The sequence below is a fragment of the Manihot esculenta genome, chromosome 5 (assembly GCF_001659605.2).
Source record: "Manihot esculenta cultivar AM560-2 chromosome 5, M.esculenta_v8, whole genome shotgun sequence".
Lineage (NCBI taxonomy): Eukaryota > Viridiplantae > Streptophyta > Magnoliopsida > Malpighiales > Euphorbiaceae > Manihot > Manihot esculenta.
Genome location: NC_035165.2, coordinates 1,962,804 through 1,977,818, shown reverse-complemented (window position 1 = coordinate 1,977,818; position 15,015 = coordinate 1,962,804). Strand labels below are relative to the sequence as shown.

At 35.6% G+C, this 15,015-nt stretch overlaps 3 protein-coding genes across 4 annotated transcripts; 1 reads left to right on the top strand and 2 right to left on the bottom strand.

Moving 5' to 3' along the window:
- Positions 1-97: 97 nt before the first annotated feature.
- Positions 98-1,778, bottom strand: LOC110614660 (cytochrome P450 703A2). The gene is made up of 2 exons (XM_021756268.2): positions 824-1,778; positions 98-736 (listed from the first exon to the last, which is right to left on the bottom strand). The coding sequence occupies exons 1-2, from the start codon at positions 1,727-1,729 to the stop codon at positions 98-100; spliced, it is 1,545 nt and encodes a 514-aa protein (XP_021611960.1). The 5' UTR covers positions 1,730-1,778.
- A 1,029-nt stretch (positions 1,779-2,807) lies between these two features.
- LOC110615833 lies at positions 2,808-7,377 on the top strand. The gene is made up of 4 exons (XM_021757988.2): positions 2,808-3,260; positions 3,722-3,827; positions 4,005-4,095; positions 5,940-7,377. The coding sequence occupies exons 1-4, from the start codon at positions 2,934-2,936 to the stop codon at positions 7,084-7,086; spliced, it is 1,671 nt and encodes a 556-aa protein (XP_021613680.1). The 5' UTR covers positions 2,808-2,933; the 3' UTR covers positions 7,087-7,377.
- A 3,849-nt stretch (positions 7,378-11,226) lies between these two features.
- LOC110615581 (transcription factor MTB1) lies at positions 11,227-13,921 on the bottom strand. 2 transcript variants are annotated; one of them, XM_021757531.2, is made up of 2 exons: positions 13,682-13,921; positions 11,227-13,389 (listed from the first exon to the last, which is right to left on the bottom strand). In XM_021757531.2, the coding sequence occupies exon 2, from the start codon at positions 13,360-13,362 to the stop codon at positions 11,527-11,529; it is 1,836 nt and encodes a 611-aa protein (XP_021613223.1). In that variant the 5' UTR covers positions 13,363-13,389; positions 13,682-13,921; the 3' UTR covers positions 11,227-11,526. The 2 variants fall into 2 exon arrangements, with proteins under 2 accessions (XP_021613223.1, XP_021613224.1); XM_021757532.2 differs by having other exon boundaries at positions 11,227-13,364; positions 13,682-13,920.
- Positions 13,922-15,015: the final 1,094 nt, after the last annotated feature.

The window sequence follows — 15,015 nt, the reverse complement described above, 5'->3', positions numbered from 1 at the left end:
TGTATTTTTGTTCTTTTCCCAAATAGTCTTCAAAAAGTTGGCAATATGAGAGATTTTGGAAAAAGAGAAAGAAAATAAAAATAAAACGCGTCTTTAATCATTGATATAGATGATCTGCCAAACGTGGCCTAGCTAAAGCCAATAAGGGCATGGCTTTTGGCATTGTCATTCCATAAACCTCAGTGGTATCAATATCTTCGTATCTTAGCCCTTTAGGTGGAGACCAATCAAAGGCGTGAAAGAGCCGAGCCAAACCCATTAGCACCAAAGTAACTCCAAGCGGTGCACCAGGGCACTTCCTCTTTCCGGCACTGAACGGCAATATCTTGAAATCGGCTCCATGGCTTATTTCTACTCGACTTCCATCTTCTAGCCAATGCCTCTCGGGCCGAAACTCCTCCACATCGGTCCAAACCTTGGTGTTTCGGCCTAGTCCATGGGTATTAATGAAAATACGAGTCTTAGCAGGGATATGGTAGCCATTGATTGTGGTGGCACGTAGAGACTCGTGCGGGATTAAAAAGGGTCCGGCTGGATGCATGCGAAAAGTTTCACGTACAACGCAACGTAGATAGTTGAGATGGGGCAAGTCTGATTCAGTCACCATCCTATTTGGGCCTACAACATGATCAAGTTCCTCCTGTATCTTACATATGACACGTGGATGCTTGATCACCTCTGCCATGGCCCACTCGTTGGTTACAGCTGAAGTATCTGTAGCAGCGGCTATCATATCCTAACAATAATGTTTAACAAGCCATGACTTCCAAATTAGATCAAAACTTAAATGCAAAAAGGCAAGGAAATTAAGAATAGAAGTCACCTGAATGAGAGCTTTGATCTCTATATCGTCCATGTGTTCTTGGCCATCTTTGCCCGGCAATGATAGTAGAACATCAACGAAATCCATCTCTCCCTCTCTAACTTCCTCTCCCTGCTTCACTTGCCTTGCCATTTTATGTTCTTCAATAATCTTGGAGTGAAAATCGTCCACTCTTTTTTCCACTTGCCTCATTTGGTTCTCACAACCATGAGGATCAATCCACCTCCAAAATGGTAAATAATCACCCAAATATATCACTCCCAAAAGCCTAAATAACTCATGGGTTACGTGCATGAACTCTATGGCCTCTTGGGGACCAGCTGATTCAGCTCCGAAGTATTGCTTCCCTAGCAACATTCGAGTCACATTGTTCATAGAAAATGCACCCAGCATTTCTCTCAAGTTCACAGACTTTCCAGTCTGAGCTTGTGCCCAAACATCTCGCACCAAATGTTGAGCTTCCTCAGCACGATGCTTGGCAAAAGAATCAAGCCTCTTAGTTGTTAGCAAGTGTTCCATACATATTCTCCTCATTCGCTTCCAATTTGGGCCTAACGGGGCCAACGCTACATCTCCACAACCGTATGCAAGATGGTCAGCTGCAAGAGTCCGTGGCCGGGAAGCGAAGACATCATCCTGGCGAAGGAGTATTTCGCGGATGATTTCAGGATCGTCGGTGGTGATGGCATCAACGCTGCCAAGGCGGAGATAGACAATGGGCCCATATTTGTTACATAAAGATGCCAAGTCTCTATGAGGTAACTGGCTCAATTGGAGAAGGTTACCAAATATTGGCCACCTTGGCGGACCTGGAGGAAGCCTTTTGGAGTTTCGCTTTAGGGATTGAAGGAGGTTAGTGATAAGCACTACACAGAGAAGGACTGAAGAGAAAGCAAACAAATCCATCAAATGTCCTGATTTATTCAGCTATCCTTGAGAGGTAATCTAGATTTAGTTATATATGATAAATGAGTAAGTATTTAGTTAAGCTTTAAGGGCTAAATGGCTTGCTCAACGGAGAATAAACAGAGTTATTATCCACAATCTTTTAACCTGCAAGTTATTTTATATATTTTGTGAAATTTCTAAGTGAGACATCTAATTTGTGTGATAAGTAATAGTAGTTCACCATCCAAACGCAATTGTAGGATTGTATAGTAGATGGGTGGTTACCGGTTAGGCATGAGGCTTGTCTGTCATGAAGATTGGAATGTAAATTAAGGATTTTTCAAATTTGAATTAAACTGTATCATCACATCCGTAATCTTTGCATGGCTCCGCAACCCCAGTGAGGGAAAGAAGCCACAGTGGTGAATAATAGTTGCTGAACATCAGCGGCCAGAAATTTAAGAAGCCCAATGGGCCATTTTATTAGCGTTATTTTTAGCACTCATTTGCGTATGACATTCTACCCCTGAGAAATCAAAGTCATCATTGAGGATGGGAACTGTTTAAATAATGTTAATTATTAAATTTTTAAAATGTAAATTGTTTTTTTTTTTTTTGAATCAATAAAATGTAAATTGTTATCATTAAAAATATATGTTTTATTAAATAAATAATAAAAATATATAATTTGCATGGTATAATAATCAATTTTGAAATAAACGAATAATTAAGATGAACTTTAATTAAATTTAAATATTAATATTGAATTTTGTCTTAAGATATTAAAATTAAATATAGCATTTTCGTCTTTCCTGTACATTTCTCTTTTTTTTTTAAAAAATATATTATGCTATTCCTTATACAAATATTTACATTTGTATATATCCTCTTACAAATGCATTAGCCACAAAACTAATATTTTATATTTTTCAAAATTCCACAAATTAATAGTTATATCTAAAAATAATTTATTTATGGAATTTTTTTTGACAAATTCTTTTAAGAAAACTTTTTCTATTGTTTGATAAAAATTTTTAAAAAATAATATTTTAACTATCACTTATATGTGGTATTCCGCTTATAGGCTCATAAATTTGCTCCCAATTTGGTATTCAATAATAATCAGTCGGTCTAGAAATTAGTAACCCTGTACCTGAGAATGTTGAATCCCTAACACGGTGCGAGCTGAAACTCGAAGCTAAGCTCTTAGCTCTCTGTGACAATGGAACCAGAAATTCAGCTGAAAATCCAGGAAACGGTACTCCACATACTAAGGAAAGCTGACATGAATGAGATGACTGAGTTCAAGGTCCGTGCTGCTGCTTCGGAGAGACTCGGTATCGACCTATCTGATATCCACTGCAAGAGATTTATCAGAGGCTTGGTTGAGTCCTTTTTGCTTTCTACATTGGAGGTTGGTGCCGAGGAGGGTAAAGAGGCCGGTTCTAGCAATGGAGGTCGAGAGGACACACCAGAAATGGCGCGAGAAGGGCAGCAAGAAATACCGAGGAAGGAATTTGATAGCGAGGGAAATCGCGTTATTTGCAAGGTTAGAACCTTAATCTCCTGCTGCTTGAGCCCTTTTTTTAGCAATTTTTTTTTTTTGTAGCAATCATATGGAGAGACTGATAACAATTGGCATTTTAATTTTTTCGATTGGAAATTATAATAGCAACATGAAATAGTATTGGAGAGTTGAACCTAGCTTATAATTGCTATAACTTGTATGATTTGAATTTTCATCTTGTGTCTGGCTGAGTGATATTATCACATTTGCTTTGGAAACCAAAACGGGAAGGATTATGACCTTTTCTGCTTTAGTTAGCTGATGTTTCTCCTCATCAATTTGAGGGAAAATTTTCTCTCGTCTTAGTTGGCTGACTTCACGTCAGCGGATGTTGAACTATCTATGCGAGTCTGCGAGGGCTGAGTGCTGACAGAACTTGAGCTCTCTTTCTTTCCCTCCCCTTCGATTTTCAATCTTTGACTTTTATGTTCAATTTGATTTAGCTATCCAATAAAAGGAACGTGGTGATTCAGAAATTTAAAGGGAAATCATTTGTATCGATCTGGGAATTTTATCATAAAGATGGAAGACAGATTCGTTCTAATAAAGGTGATAACTTGGGCTCTTTTTTATTTCTTTTTTTCTAATTGCAAACGTGGTACAAAGGATGCTTGTTTCTTTGTTGGTTTCAGATTGCTTAACAGCCTTTTCTGTTCTTAATATTCTAAGTTTTGATAGTCCGGTGATTTGCATTTTTGCTGAAAGCTGTTGTCACTATATTTTCAGGAATTAGCTTGACTGGTGAACAATGGTTAGCCTTCAGAAAGAGTGTCCCTTTAATAGAAGAAGGCATTATAAAGTTGAAATCAAAGTCAAGGTGAGAGTATCGTTATATCATTTTAATCATTTGTGACAGAATCTTTGAAACACATAGCAATGTTTGATGAAAAATGAATCTAAAAATTGGGATGTGGATGGAATATAATGAAAAGAGCCACTTTGAGTTTCTCTATGAAATGAGGCATGGAATCTTTTTGTGTAAAGAAGGCAAAGTTATCAAGGTAACATCGACACTAAGGCAACAGGTGAAGGGCAAGGCGATGTCTTTATGAAGTGAGGCGCCACCATATATATATATGCATATATTTATAGATATTGTATTGATTCTTTCTTAATTAATTAGTTAATATAATTCTAAGGATATAAATCTCTAATCTGTTAGTTGAATTATATGCATATTCTTATATATATATATAAATTTTTTCAATATTGGAATCATAGTTGTTAAAGGCGCGCCTGAGGCGCAAGGTGCCAGAAGCTCACAGGCTTGCACCGTGTACCCCACGAGGCGAGCTATTTCAGCTAGGCGCGCCTGAAGTGGCCCAGGTGCCCTATTTTAAGGCACCTATCTTCTGCCCTTTCATTCCATCAAGCCACCGCCGCCAATTGAGAGAGAGAGAGAGAGAGAAATAAAAAAGAGAGAGAGAAGGAGAAGAGGAGGTGGAAGGCTTACCTACCAGATGTCCAGGTTTGATTCTCTTATTTTTACTTAATTTCTTTCTTCTTCTCTTTTTCCTAATCTCCTGCTCCTCTTCTTCTTTTATGGTAGCATGGTCTTTCTTCTTTTCCCCATCTGCTATTTCTTTTTCCTTCCTCTTCTTCTTTTTCTTCTGTTCTGCCATGACTGAGATTGTTGCAGTATGCTATAAATTTTTCCCTTCTCTTCTTCTTCTTCCACTATTATAGTGTGACTGAAATTTTTGCTGTATTTTTTCCCCCTTTTCTCTTCTTTCTCTGCTATTGTTTTTTTCCTTTCTCTGATATATTGCTTACCCAATTGGAATTTTTTTAACTGAGATTTCTTATATTTTGCTTCCTTCATGAGAGTGATAATATGTGAACTTGATTGAGATCTATGAATGTGTGAGTGAAATTTCAGATTTCTTGACTGAGATCTTTAGTGAATATGTGAACTTGCTAAATACTAAATACTATAGCTTATGTTGCTAAGATTTATCGACCGAAATGTATGAATTTGTGACCCTATATGATAGCTTCTTAATCCATTAACAGATTATTTTTACTTTATTTAGATTGCAAGATTATGTATTTGAAGTTTTGTTGTGTGTGTCTGTCATGCGTGTGTGTGTATATAAAATTATTTTTGCGCCTCACTTCACTCAAGAGCATGCCTGCACCTTGCGTCTAGACTCCAAGACCCCTTGGTGCCTTGGTGCACCTTAAGCCTTTAACAACTATGATGGGAATATAATTGAATATTGGAAGTCAACTATGTAGATATTATATTATTTCTTTCCTACTTAGTTAAGATATATGTATATCCCTATAATTAGTTCTGTAATTAGTTAGAATAATTATAGAGATATACATCTCTAATTAATTAGCTTAATTATAGATATAAATCCCTAATTAAGCAGCATAATTATGGGGATGTATCCTTTAATTAGTACCTAAAATTTAGTTCTCCAATCAATTCGCCTGGCACCTCACAATGCCTTTAATAACACCGAAAGAAGGCAAACCGCATAATGTTATTAGGATTTTGCATTTGTTTTTAACTATAGATATTATTGATGATGATGCAATAGCAATCTTTTATTATAATTCTATAGACTGTTCCAAATTGACAATTTTCCTCAAATATTACATTGAAAGCATATACCTCAATGGTCATTTTGACAATTATTCAATGTCCTACAGATCCAACCTTCATGATGATTCAAATGAGCAAATCTCTAATTTGGCGACTGCTTCTACTCCTTGTGAACTTAATAGACAAGTCTTTAACATGGTGACTGCCTCTTCTCATGTACTCAGTGGAGAAGCCCCTAATTTAGTGACTGCTTCTAGTCCTTGTGAACTTAACAGGCAAATCTCTAATATGACGACTTCCTCTACTCACAGACTCAATGGAGAAGCCTCTAATTTGGTGACTGCTTCTCGGCTGCATGAGCAGGTCTCTACATCAGTTAATGATTCTACTCCTAATGAACATACCAGCCAAGTTTCTCAATTGGTGAATACACCTTCTTTTCATGAATTTGTTCCTTTTGAGATCAATCGGTTTGATGGGAAGAATTATCAACTTTGGGCACCCTTTATGGAGTCGTTCTTGGATAAATTGAAGATTGCATATGTCCTCACTGATCCATGCCCTAGTGTTGATATAAGACCAGAAGCAAGTGCTGAAGAAATTGCTCAAGCCAAAGCTGCTGAGCAGAAATGGTATAATGATGATCATCTGTGTCGCCACAACATCTTGACTTCTCTATCTGATGCTCTTTATTATCAATATTCAAAGAAGACTAAGAGTGCCAGGGAACTATGGGAAGAACTAAAATTAGTTTATCTTTATGAGGAGTTTGGAAAGAAGAGATCTCAAGTTAGAAATTATATTGAATTTCAGATAGTAGATGAAAGACCAGTTCTTGACCAGGTTAAAGAACTCAATAACATAGCAGATTCTATTGTTGCTTCTGGAATGTTTTTTGATGAGAAATTTCATGTTAGTGCCATCATTTCCAAGCTTCCCCCATCGTGGAAAGACTTCTGCATCAAGTTAATGTGCGAGGAGTATCTGCCTTTTCGGAAGTTGATGGAACGTATAAGGGCGGTGGAAGAGTCTCGCAACCAGGACAAGCAAGTGGAGCCTACGAATTCTCTATTCTTTAATCATGCCAAGAATGAAGGACCAGGTATGAAAGATATGCAGAAGCCGAGAATGAATGGGAAGAAACGAGAAACAGAGACTGATGACAAGGCTGTAATCTGCTACTCTTGTGGGAAAAGGGGGCATATCTCTAAGCACTGTCGAAACAGGAAGTTGGACAAGGAGGCTAATGAGTAGCCTGACAAGGAGAAATCATTTGATCCTGCATTTACAGAAGCAAATATGGAGCACAAATGAGTAGCCAATTCATTTGGTTAAAGCCTGTTTTCAATTTTGTAGCATGGAGATGCTCTATTCTGGCTTATTTGGTAGATACAAAGGAAGATTTAGGATAAATATTTTGCTGGACTTACTAAGATTTTGAGGCTATTCCTGGTTTGAGTCCTGCATTAGTTTGTAAAATAGTTGTAGCTGTTTGTATCCATTCTTTGCAAAAGCGAATGGCTAAGGGATTGTCCGTTTTCATAACGTCCATTGTGCTGTTGCTGACAGGTGACCCCTTGACCAGATTTCCATAGATTTCTCCTACTTCCAGCTCGTGTTTTCTCCTACTTCCAGCCCGTGTTTTTTTTTTTTCTCTTAGATTTCATAACTTTCAGTACACCTATTAAAAATTTGGCAAAATGGATAGAAATAGCTAAACCTTTATCGATTATAATTAATATTTTTAATTTTATTTAATTTAGTTTAATTTTAAATATTAGAATAAAATATAGTCAAGAGCTTATTTTGAAATATAAATTTTGTTCATTTCAAATTTTGTTGAAATGTGTTAGCATGAAAAGAAGCTAATATTTTTAATTTTATCTAATTTAACTTAATTTTCAACATTAGAATTAATTATAGTCAAAAGATTATTTTAAAATATAAATTTTATTTACAGATACAATCCAGTCAGCATAAAAATAATATTTTTGTTAATATTAATTGGATTGTACAGATTAACAAAATTTATGTTCCAATTAAACTTCTTACTGTTAATATTAAATTAGATAAAATTTAAAATATTGATTATAACTGATAAATGGCAAAAAAAATTAGCTATTTGTATCATTTTGCCTGAAAATTTTCACAAATGTTTTGAGAGGCCAACACAAATGGAAATAGAATGCTCTTTTTCTTGTGGTTCTGTTTTGTTTTGTCATATTAGTGAAACACTAAAAGGAAGGATTAGCCCGTGATGAGCCCACATCTTTCCTAGTCTAAGAATAAGATCGGATCCAAAAAAAGGCCACAGGTCCAAAACCCATCAGATTATATGATTGAAAGACGGCTCGACTTCACAAGCTTGGGCCAGCGACTCAGGGCAATTCGGATCAAATACGAGTACAAGCTCAATAGGGGAGTAGGCCCAATCACTCACCAACTCTGTTCGCATGCGTGCCAAAGTGAATTAAATGGTCATCTGATGTGGAGGGGTCTGACACGTCCGTACGTACGAGTCTGAGTGATATAGACAGATAGCATAATAACAGGAAAGGAACAGATAAAAAAGAGGGGATCTTCTCTTTAAGGGGACCTGCTTCTTTTCTCTTGGGGACTCTATTTTTTTTTTTTTTTTGTAACTCTTGTCTAGAGATATTACTCTTATTCATAAAATCTTACTTGAATGTCGGAGGGTCTCCACCGGGGTATCCCCGGTAGACCCCTGACCATTTTTCCTTATTTTGCAAGTCCTTTCATCAAATAAAATATTGAGAGACCCATTTGATGGACCCATACGATGGACTAACAAGAAAGTCAAATCTATCATAGGACAAAAGGAGAAAAAGATTTATCAGTCCGTAATTGGATCTTTCCATTAGCTCTCACAATCAAAGAAAATCGAAACAAAAGGGGGAACAATGAAGTGACTCAAACCTCCAGTGGGTTGACCCACACATGGGAATCAAATCAGACCATCAAATACCCTTATGCCCTTCTAAATCCGAGTACTGAAACAGCCTTTTTGACAATGATGGCTAAAATCTTTTTTATTTACTTTTAAATTAAGATTTTAAATTGAAATCCTATAATTTTAGTGTTTATTGAATTAAAATTTTATTAATATTAATATTCAATATAATTAATGCATCTCACAGCTTAGCACAACATGAATAAAATGATAAATTGATTTTTGAGTCTTTTTTCTTTTCATTCCATTTGGTCAAAAATGTGTTCATCATGAATTAAAATTCAATAATGGTAATGAAATTCAGCGAGGTGACAGTCACTGAGTTGACGTTTTAATTGTTTTTGTTTGGATATAGCTGTGCCAAACCGAAAGTGAGAAGTATATCCTAATTTGATATTTTCTTAGCCAATGGAATGGAAGTGTTTTTTTATATTAAAAAAAAAAAAAAAAAAAAGAGAGTGCAGTTAGGGAGAATAAAGGATTCCATGTTTGAAATCATTGGAAATTAAGTGCAGTATTGAAGTCTATTTTATTTATAATGAGAGAAATTAATTTTTACATATAAAATCACTTAATTAAGAAGCTTCACATTTCCTTTCACAGATTTTCCTTTTTCTCTAAACTTCTTCCAGGAAATTATCTATAATCCTTTTATAAAAGAAATTGGCTACCCAGAATTTGCTTTTGTTTCCTTCATCGTTCTTCTCAAAATCACAGATTTTTTGAGCAGCCACCAAATCGACTAAATTAAAAAGAGAGAAAAAAAAAAAAAAAAAAGTCTATATCCCTTGTGAACAACATGCACCCTTTTCTTAGTATTTAATAATTTTGGTGTTTGATTTGGTTAGGCACAAGCTGCTTTTTAAGAAACTAACCAAATAAATCAATAAAAGATACGTAAGGTCCTGTGGGGCAATGATAAAGAGGAAAAGCTCAATAAAAGTTATTAAACAAATAAATATATATTCTTTTGTAAAATTAAATTCAATTGTAATTCTGAATAAAGGAATTTACTCTTTTTTTTGTAACTTTAAAAATTTTTATCGTATAAATAAAGATGAAATTATATATAATTTTGTAAAAATTTATTTAATTTTTTAAAAAATAAAATGCTGAAAACTTGCATCAAGTTTTGAATACAATAATAATCTCTAAGGCCAATAAATAGAATAGCGTCCAAATACAAGCCCAAGAGACATCCTCTCTTCTCTAGATCTCCGGCCATCAAGATGCCCGAATCACAACTTTACCATGTCTTCTTCAACAACAACTTACTAAAGGTTAAGGAGAGGGAAGTTGCATTCAACCATCTCAAGAATTTGAGTGAAATCTCTGTTTCAAAAGCTAGAGAGAATAATTTCGTATATAGGGGTATTTTCTGTACAGCAAAGGGCATATGGTGGAGTCACACTTTCTGAAATACAATTTATTTTTCAAAATCCTGACTTTTATTTATTTATTAATTATTGGTAAAGGGCAACACATGCAGCACATGATTTTTGTGAAAGCGTATTCCATTGGTCCACTGGAGTCACGGGTGTGTCGCTGAGCTGATAATATTGGACCACAATTCGAATAATTTACTAGTTCTAGTACTGAAACCTTCGTTTTAGAGTGAATTTTTCTGCTTAAACCAACATCTTTTCCTTAACATTAGTTTTAGCATCTCCTTAAATCTCTTTTCTTTTATAGAAAGAAGAAATAAAGGGGTGGCCTACATTTTCAGAATATTTATCCTTTTCATGTGCTTATAAAGAAGCTTCATTTCATTCCCATATACATATATATTTATTTAAAAGAAAAAAAAAAAAAAAAAAAAAAAAAAAAAAAAAAAAAACATAAAGTAAACTAGGAATCTCTTACTGCTCCTTTTATGAAACAAGAAAAAATAAAACTTACATTACATACATGTTTCACTTGAAATAATATATATGTAAGACTACCTGAAAAAAAGCCACACCAAATCCCTAATAATAAAAAGCGTTATCATTGACTGTTAGTTCTCTATTATATTTTGCCAAAATCATGTGGTGTGCAAGTCTTAATTCCCACGTTACCCACCAAAAAGCTAATAATTCTATAATGCTGCTGTAGACTGCAGCCAAAGCCCTGTTCAGCCAATAAAATATCTTTACTTTCAAATCTTTCCCATCATTGTTCTCACATGGAAGTCGTGTTCAATGTGAACATCTGCATTAAAACGAGTTTCACACCAACCTCAGCATGTGAAAAAGTCTTGTAATTTATCCACCACCACCACCACCAACTGGTGGAGGAGAGGACTCAAGGGCCAGTCGACAATTACATTAACCAATCCCTGAATCAAATCCATTTCATCTCAATCCAAATTAGGACAAATCATTTGAATATGCAATGATGAACAAAGAATTGGCAAAGAACAAAAGAATTTAGAAAGATAAACATGAAGAACAAAACAAATATATCAGTTCTTAATAACCAACAATGGTAAAGTTGGTTAAAACTTACAAATTTAATTCATCTTCCAAGAAGACTTCCTTAAACAGGCTATGTATACTATAAACAATCACAGAAAATTTGCTGCCCTACTTGGTCAATAGGTCGTTATTCTCTACTTCTAGGTGGCTGGCTTCTTGCGTGGATGCCCTCTCCATCCCATGTATCAAAAACTCTGAAGAAGCTTTCAAAAGGGTTCTTCACTATGAATACGCCTATGAACTACATGTTAAATGCGATTCTTCCAACTATCCAACTGATGATACTTGCTGTAATGAGTTGGATTCATGGGAAAATGCTGCCATCAGCTTTTCTTTCGTCAGTTGTTCGGATCCTTGAGACTTGATCACAAATGTATGAAACACTGTGTCATTTGCTGCAGCAAGTTTTGAGTCTATTACACTGACCTGTGCCTCTTTGAAAGCTTTGATCACTCTTGAAGCTGGATGTGAATCTAGAGGGCAACTCACCCTCACAATAACCTCGTCGTGAGATGCTTGAATGTCAACTTCGGAAGTCTGACAATGATTTTTTCCATTTGAATTAACCTCCAAAGCAGACGACTCCCTTGAAGTGCTACCGAATTTTTCCCTCTCTGCTTCCATTAACTTGAGCTTTGCTTGAAGCTCATTTATGTAAGCAATAGCATCCCCCAACAAAGAAGCCTTGTCCATCTTGGAAATATTGGGCACAACGGCTCTTAAGGCATAGAATCGCTGATTTAGCTTCTCCCTGCGCTGTCTCTCTGCCTCAACATGATTAAGGGGTTCTTCTCTTCCATTTGCTGGCTTCCTGCCCCGTTTACGAGGCCTCCTGTCTTCAGCTGTGCCAGGTCGCTCTTCTTTACATGAAGCTTCGACATCTGAGTGCTCTGATTCCACACTAACCGGCAGACCAATCACAGAAGGCCCTGAAGTTGCCCCTGAAAAATCAATTTGCATTTGCACCTGCTTTTGTGGCTGGAATTGATTTCTAGCCCCATTAACAAGATCTTGTATATTATTTGTTGTGGCTTGTGAGCCATAAACCTCCACCGGACTCCCTTGTTTCAAACCAAAACCATGTGGCCAGCTTGAACCATGCAGGCCATTTCGATTACCTGAAAATGCAAGCCTATTCCCATTTTGATAAACATCCCATGATGGTCTCTCTTCCATCTTTCTAACTGCAAGTTTCTCTCTATAACCCTGTCCATGACCATGATTCAATTCCTGGCCAAAAATCTTTGGAATTCCTTCAACCCTCTCCACAATACCCACATTGGAAAACAGGGAATTATCATCTTTCTTAGTGTTGACCACTGGCAAGGCTGGTGCAGCCACCGGCACCATAGATTTGGCCCTGATAACTGTACTATTAGTCGAAAAGGTTGACCTTATTGACTGAACAATATCCATACTCTCATAGACGGATCTCACTGACCCCAATTCAACAACTCCAGCATCAGTAGGCACCAAAACAATGGTCTGAATCCCTGCAGATTTTGCAAGAAAAGACCTCACACAATAATCATTCCCTGATTTCAAAGCATCAGCAATCCAAACATGCTTCCCTGACGCCAAACATTTACCTGGGCCACCTTCTCCGCTAGCAAATGAGAAATACATAGATGCTAAGAAGAACATCTCAGTATCAGTAACCCGGTCCAATCCCAAAGCGTAATTATCATCATCTGATTCACCGGACAATGTGTGCAGCTTCTGGAGAACTCTCTTTCTCATCCTCTGTTGGGTCTCATCCTGAAAGCGGAGATTTAGAATTCTTGTGCCTTCAGATTCTTCCCCTTCTTTGGGCTCCCGGCAGGAACCATCTCCCCAACCAAGGACACAATCACCTGATTTCGAACATGAAATCTGCCAAAATATTGCATAATTCCAGCTGAAGTTCCATGCGTTGGGGTTGTCCACAAGATCCGAAAGCTTGTTCTGCAAATTCTCGTCGCTGCCTATAGCCATTAAGAGATTCTCATTCGAAACTGAGTTTGATATCAAGTAATTTAAAGCATTTGTACCCAAAACAGCTGCAACCATGGCCCTATCTTCATCGTTCCACGCCCCACCTCCCATGCCTATCTCAATCTTCATCACTAAATCCCAGAATGAAAGCACCCACTAAATAAATAAAAAAATAAAAAATAAAAACTCAAATCTCAATACCCAAATTAAATCTTAGTACAAAATCCCCAAAATACTGAGAAAAACAGAAACGCCGGTTTATTGAGCTACGGACGAAAAAATCTAATGCATTCACAACAAAATAAAATTTTCCCACATGGCTTCTCTTGTACGATAATTTCAGATCTCGAGAGCTCTATATCAGAGTTAGACAGAAACCCCCAAAAAATAAAAAATAAACTACAAAATAAAGAAAATAGGAAATGAAACGAAAGATAACAATACACACCAGTCAAAGCAAGCAATTTGGGATTGTACTGTAAAGTTTCCCGGGAAAATGACAGTTGAGTTGGAGAATCAAATTTCCCGGAAAGCAAACAATTTGTTAACTTGACAAACAATAAGGAATGAGAAAAAAAAAAAAAAAAAAGGTTTTCCTCTCTTTCTGGCAAAGTTTGGGAGGCTGGGTTGAGAGAGACGAGGAAGGGCTGGGAGGGGGGGAATGGGTTGAGTTTGTTGGTTCCTTCTCTCCAACTCCTTAACTGCTGAAGTGGACCATGGTTACCTAGATAATGGACTAAAAAAGTAACTACAGTTACACCCTGGTTAAGAAAATAAGGGCAAAATTTTAAAAGAAAAAAAAAAATTGTTGGAGGTTGAGGAGTAGTCGGCAACGATTTTGAGTGGTTTGTTGGTTGGTCTAATAAAAGCCGTAACAGCACACACCTGGGAGTTACTCCGGCTTGGAATTGGATACTCATCTGTAATTACTCTTTTCTCCTTTTTATTTTAAATTTGTACCTTTTTATTAATTTTGATATATTATAATTTCAAAAATAATAATATCTTAATGAAATAGTATAAAATAATATTTTTTAAAATTTTATTATAAATAATTTACAATATTTATTTATTTATTTTAACGTTTTATAAATAAAATGCCATTTTACTAATATTTAATTATATTTTTTAAATATTTTTTCGTATCTACGTAAATGAATTTTTTTTTCTTAAATAATGTAAATAGGCGCTGCATGGTCATTATAATTATGAATATTTTAAAATTTTAGTTTTCAAGTCAAACGCTGGAAAAATAAAGGAGAAGGGTATGCGATTTTGAAATATTCATACTTTTTTATTTCTATTTTGTAAATATAAAAATATATTTCGTAAAAAGATAATTGGATAATTTAGAGAATAAAATAAAATTAAAAAATAAATATATATATATATATATATATATATACATATGGGTGGGTCGTATCATGTGTGTATAAGTCTATCATAACTGTTTTTGTGATTAGATGTTTTTTTTTTAATGTAAGATTAGTTGAACTCATAAGTGAAATTTGTTGAGTTTTACTCTGCGATCAGGTACAGAATAGTACAGTGAATAAAGAAAGTAAAGGAGGTTGACCAAGGTGGGACTAATGGTTTGGTTGAGCAAGTTCGTTGATTTAAGTAAAAGGAATGGATCACATGCTAATATTCACCAGTGTTGATGATGTTGAGAGATAACCAAAGACGGGACCAACAATTTTTTGCAAGTCTGAGGTTTGAAGCTTTATTAAAATTTAAAGTGCGGTGGATAATATAATTTAAATAAAAACTAAAAGAATTTTT

What these genes read in the sequence shown, in the direction of transcription:
- LOC110614660 (XM_021756268.2), bottom strand. Translation starts at nt 1,729, where the DNA reads ATGGATTTGTTTGCTTTCTCTTCAGTCCTTCTCTGTGTAGTGCTTATC. An exon ending in AGATCAAAGCTCTCATTCAG is followed by an intron (nt 737 to 823) that starts GTGACTTCTATT and finishes CATTATTGTTAG; the next exon opens with GATATGATAGCCGCTGCTAC.
- LOC110615833 (XM_021757988.2), top strand. Translation starts at nt 2,934, where the DNA reads ATGGAACCAGAAATTCAGCTGAAAATCCAGGAAACGGTACTCCACATA. An exon ending in GAAATCGCGTTATTTGCAAG is followed by an intron (nt 3,261 to 3,721) that starts GTTAGAACCTTA and finishes AATTTGATTTAG; the next exon opens with CTATCCAATAAAAGGAACGT. An exon ending in AAGTTGAAATCAAAGTCAAG is followed by an intron (nt 4,096 to 5,939) that starts GTGAGAGTATCG and finishes AATGTCCTACAG; the next exon opens with ATCCAACCTTCATGATGATT.
- LOC110615581 (XM_021757531.2), bottom strand. Translation starts at nt 13,362, where the DNA reads ATGAAGATTGAGATAGGCATGGGAGGTGGGGCGTGGAACGATGAAGAT.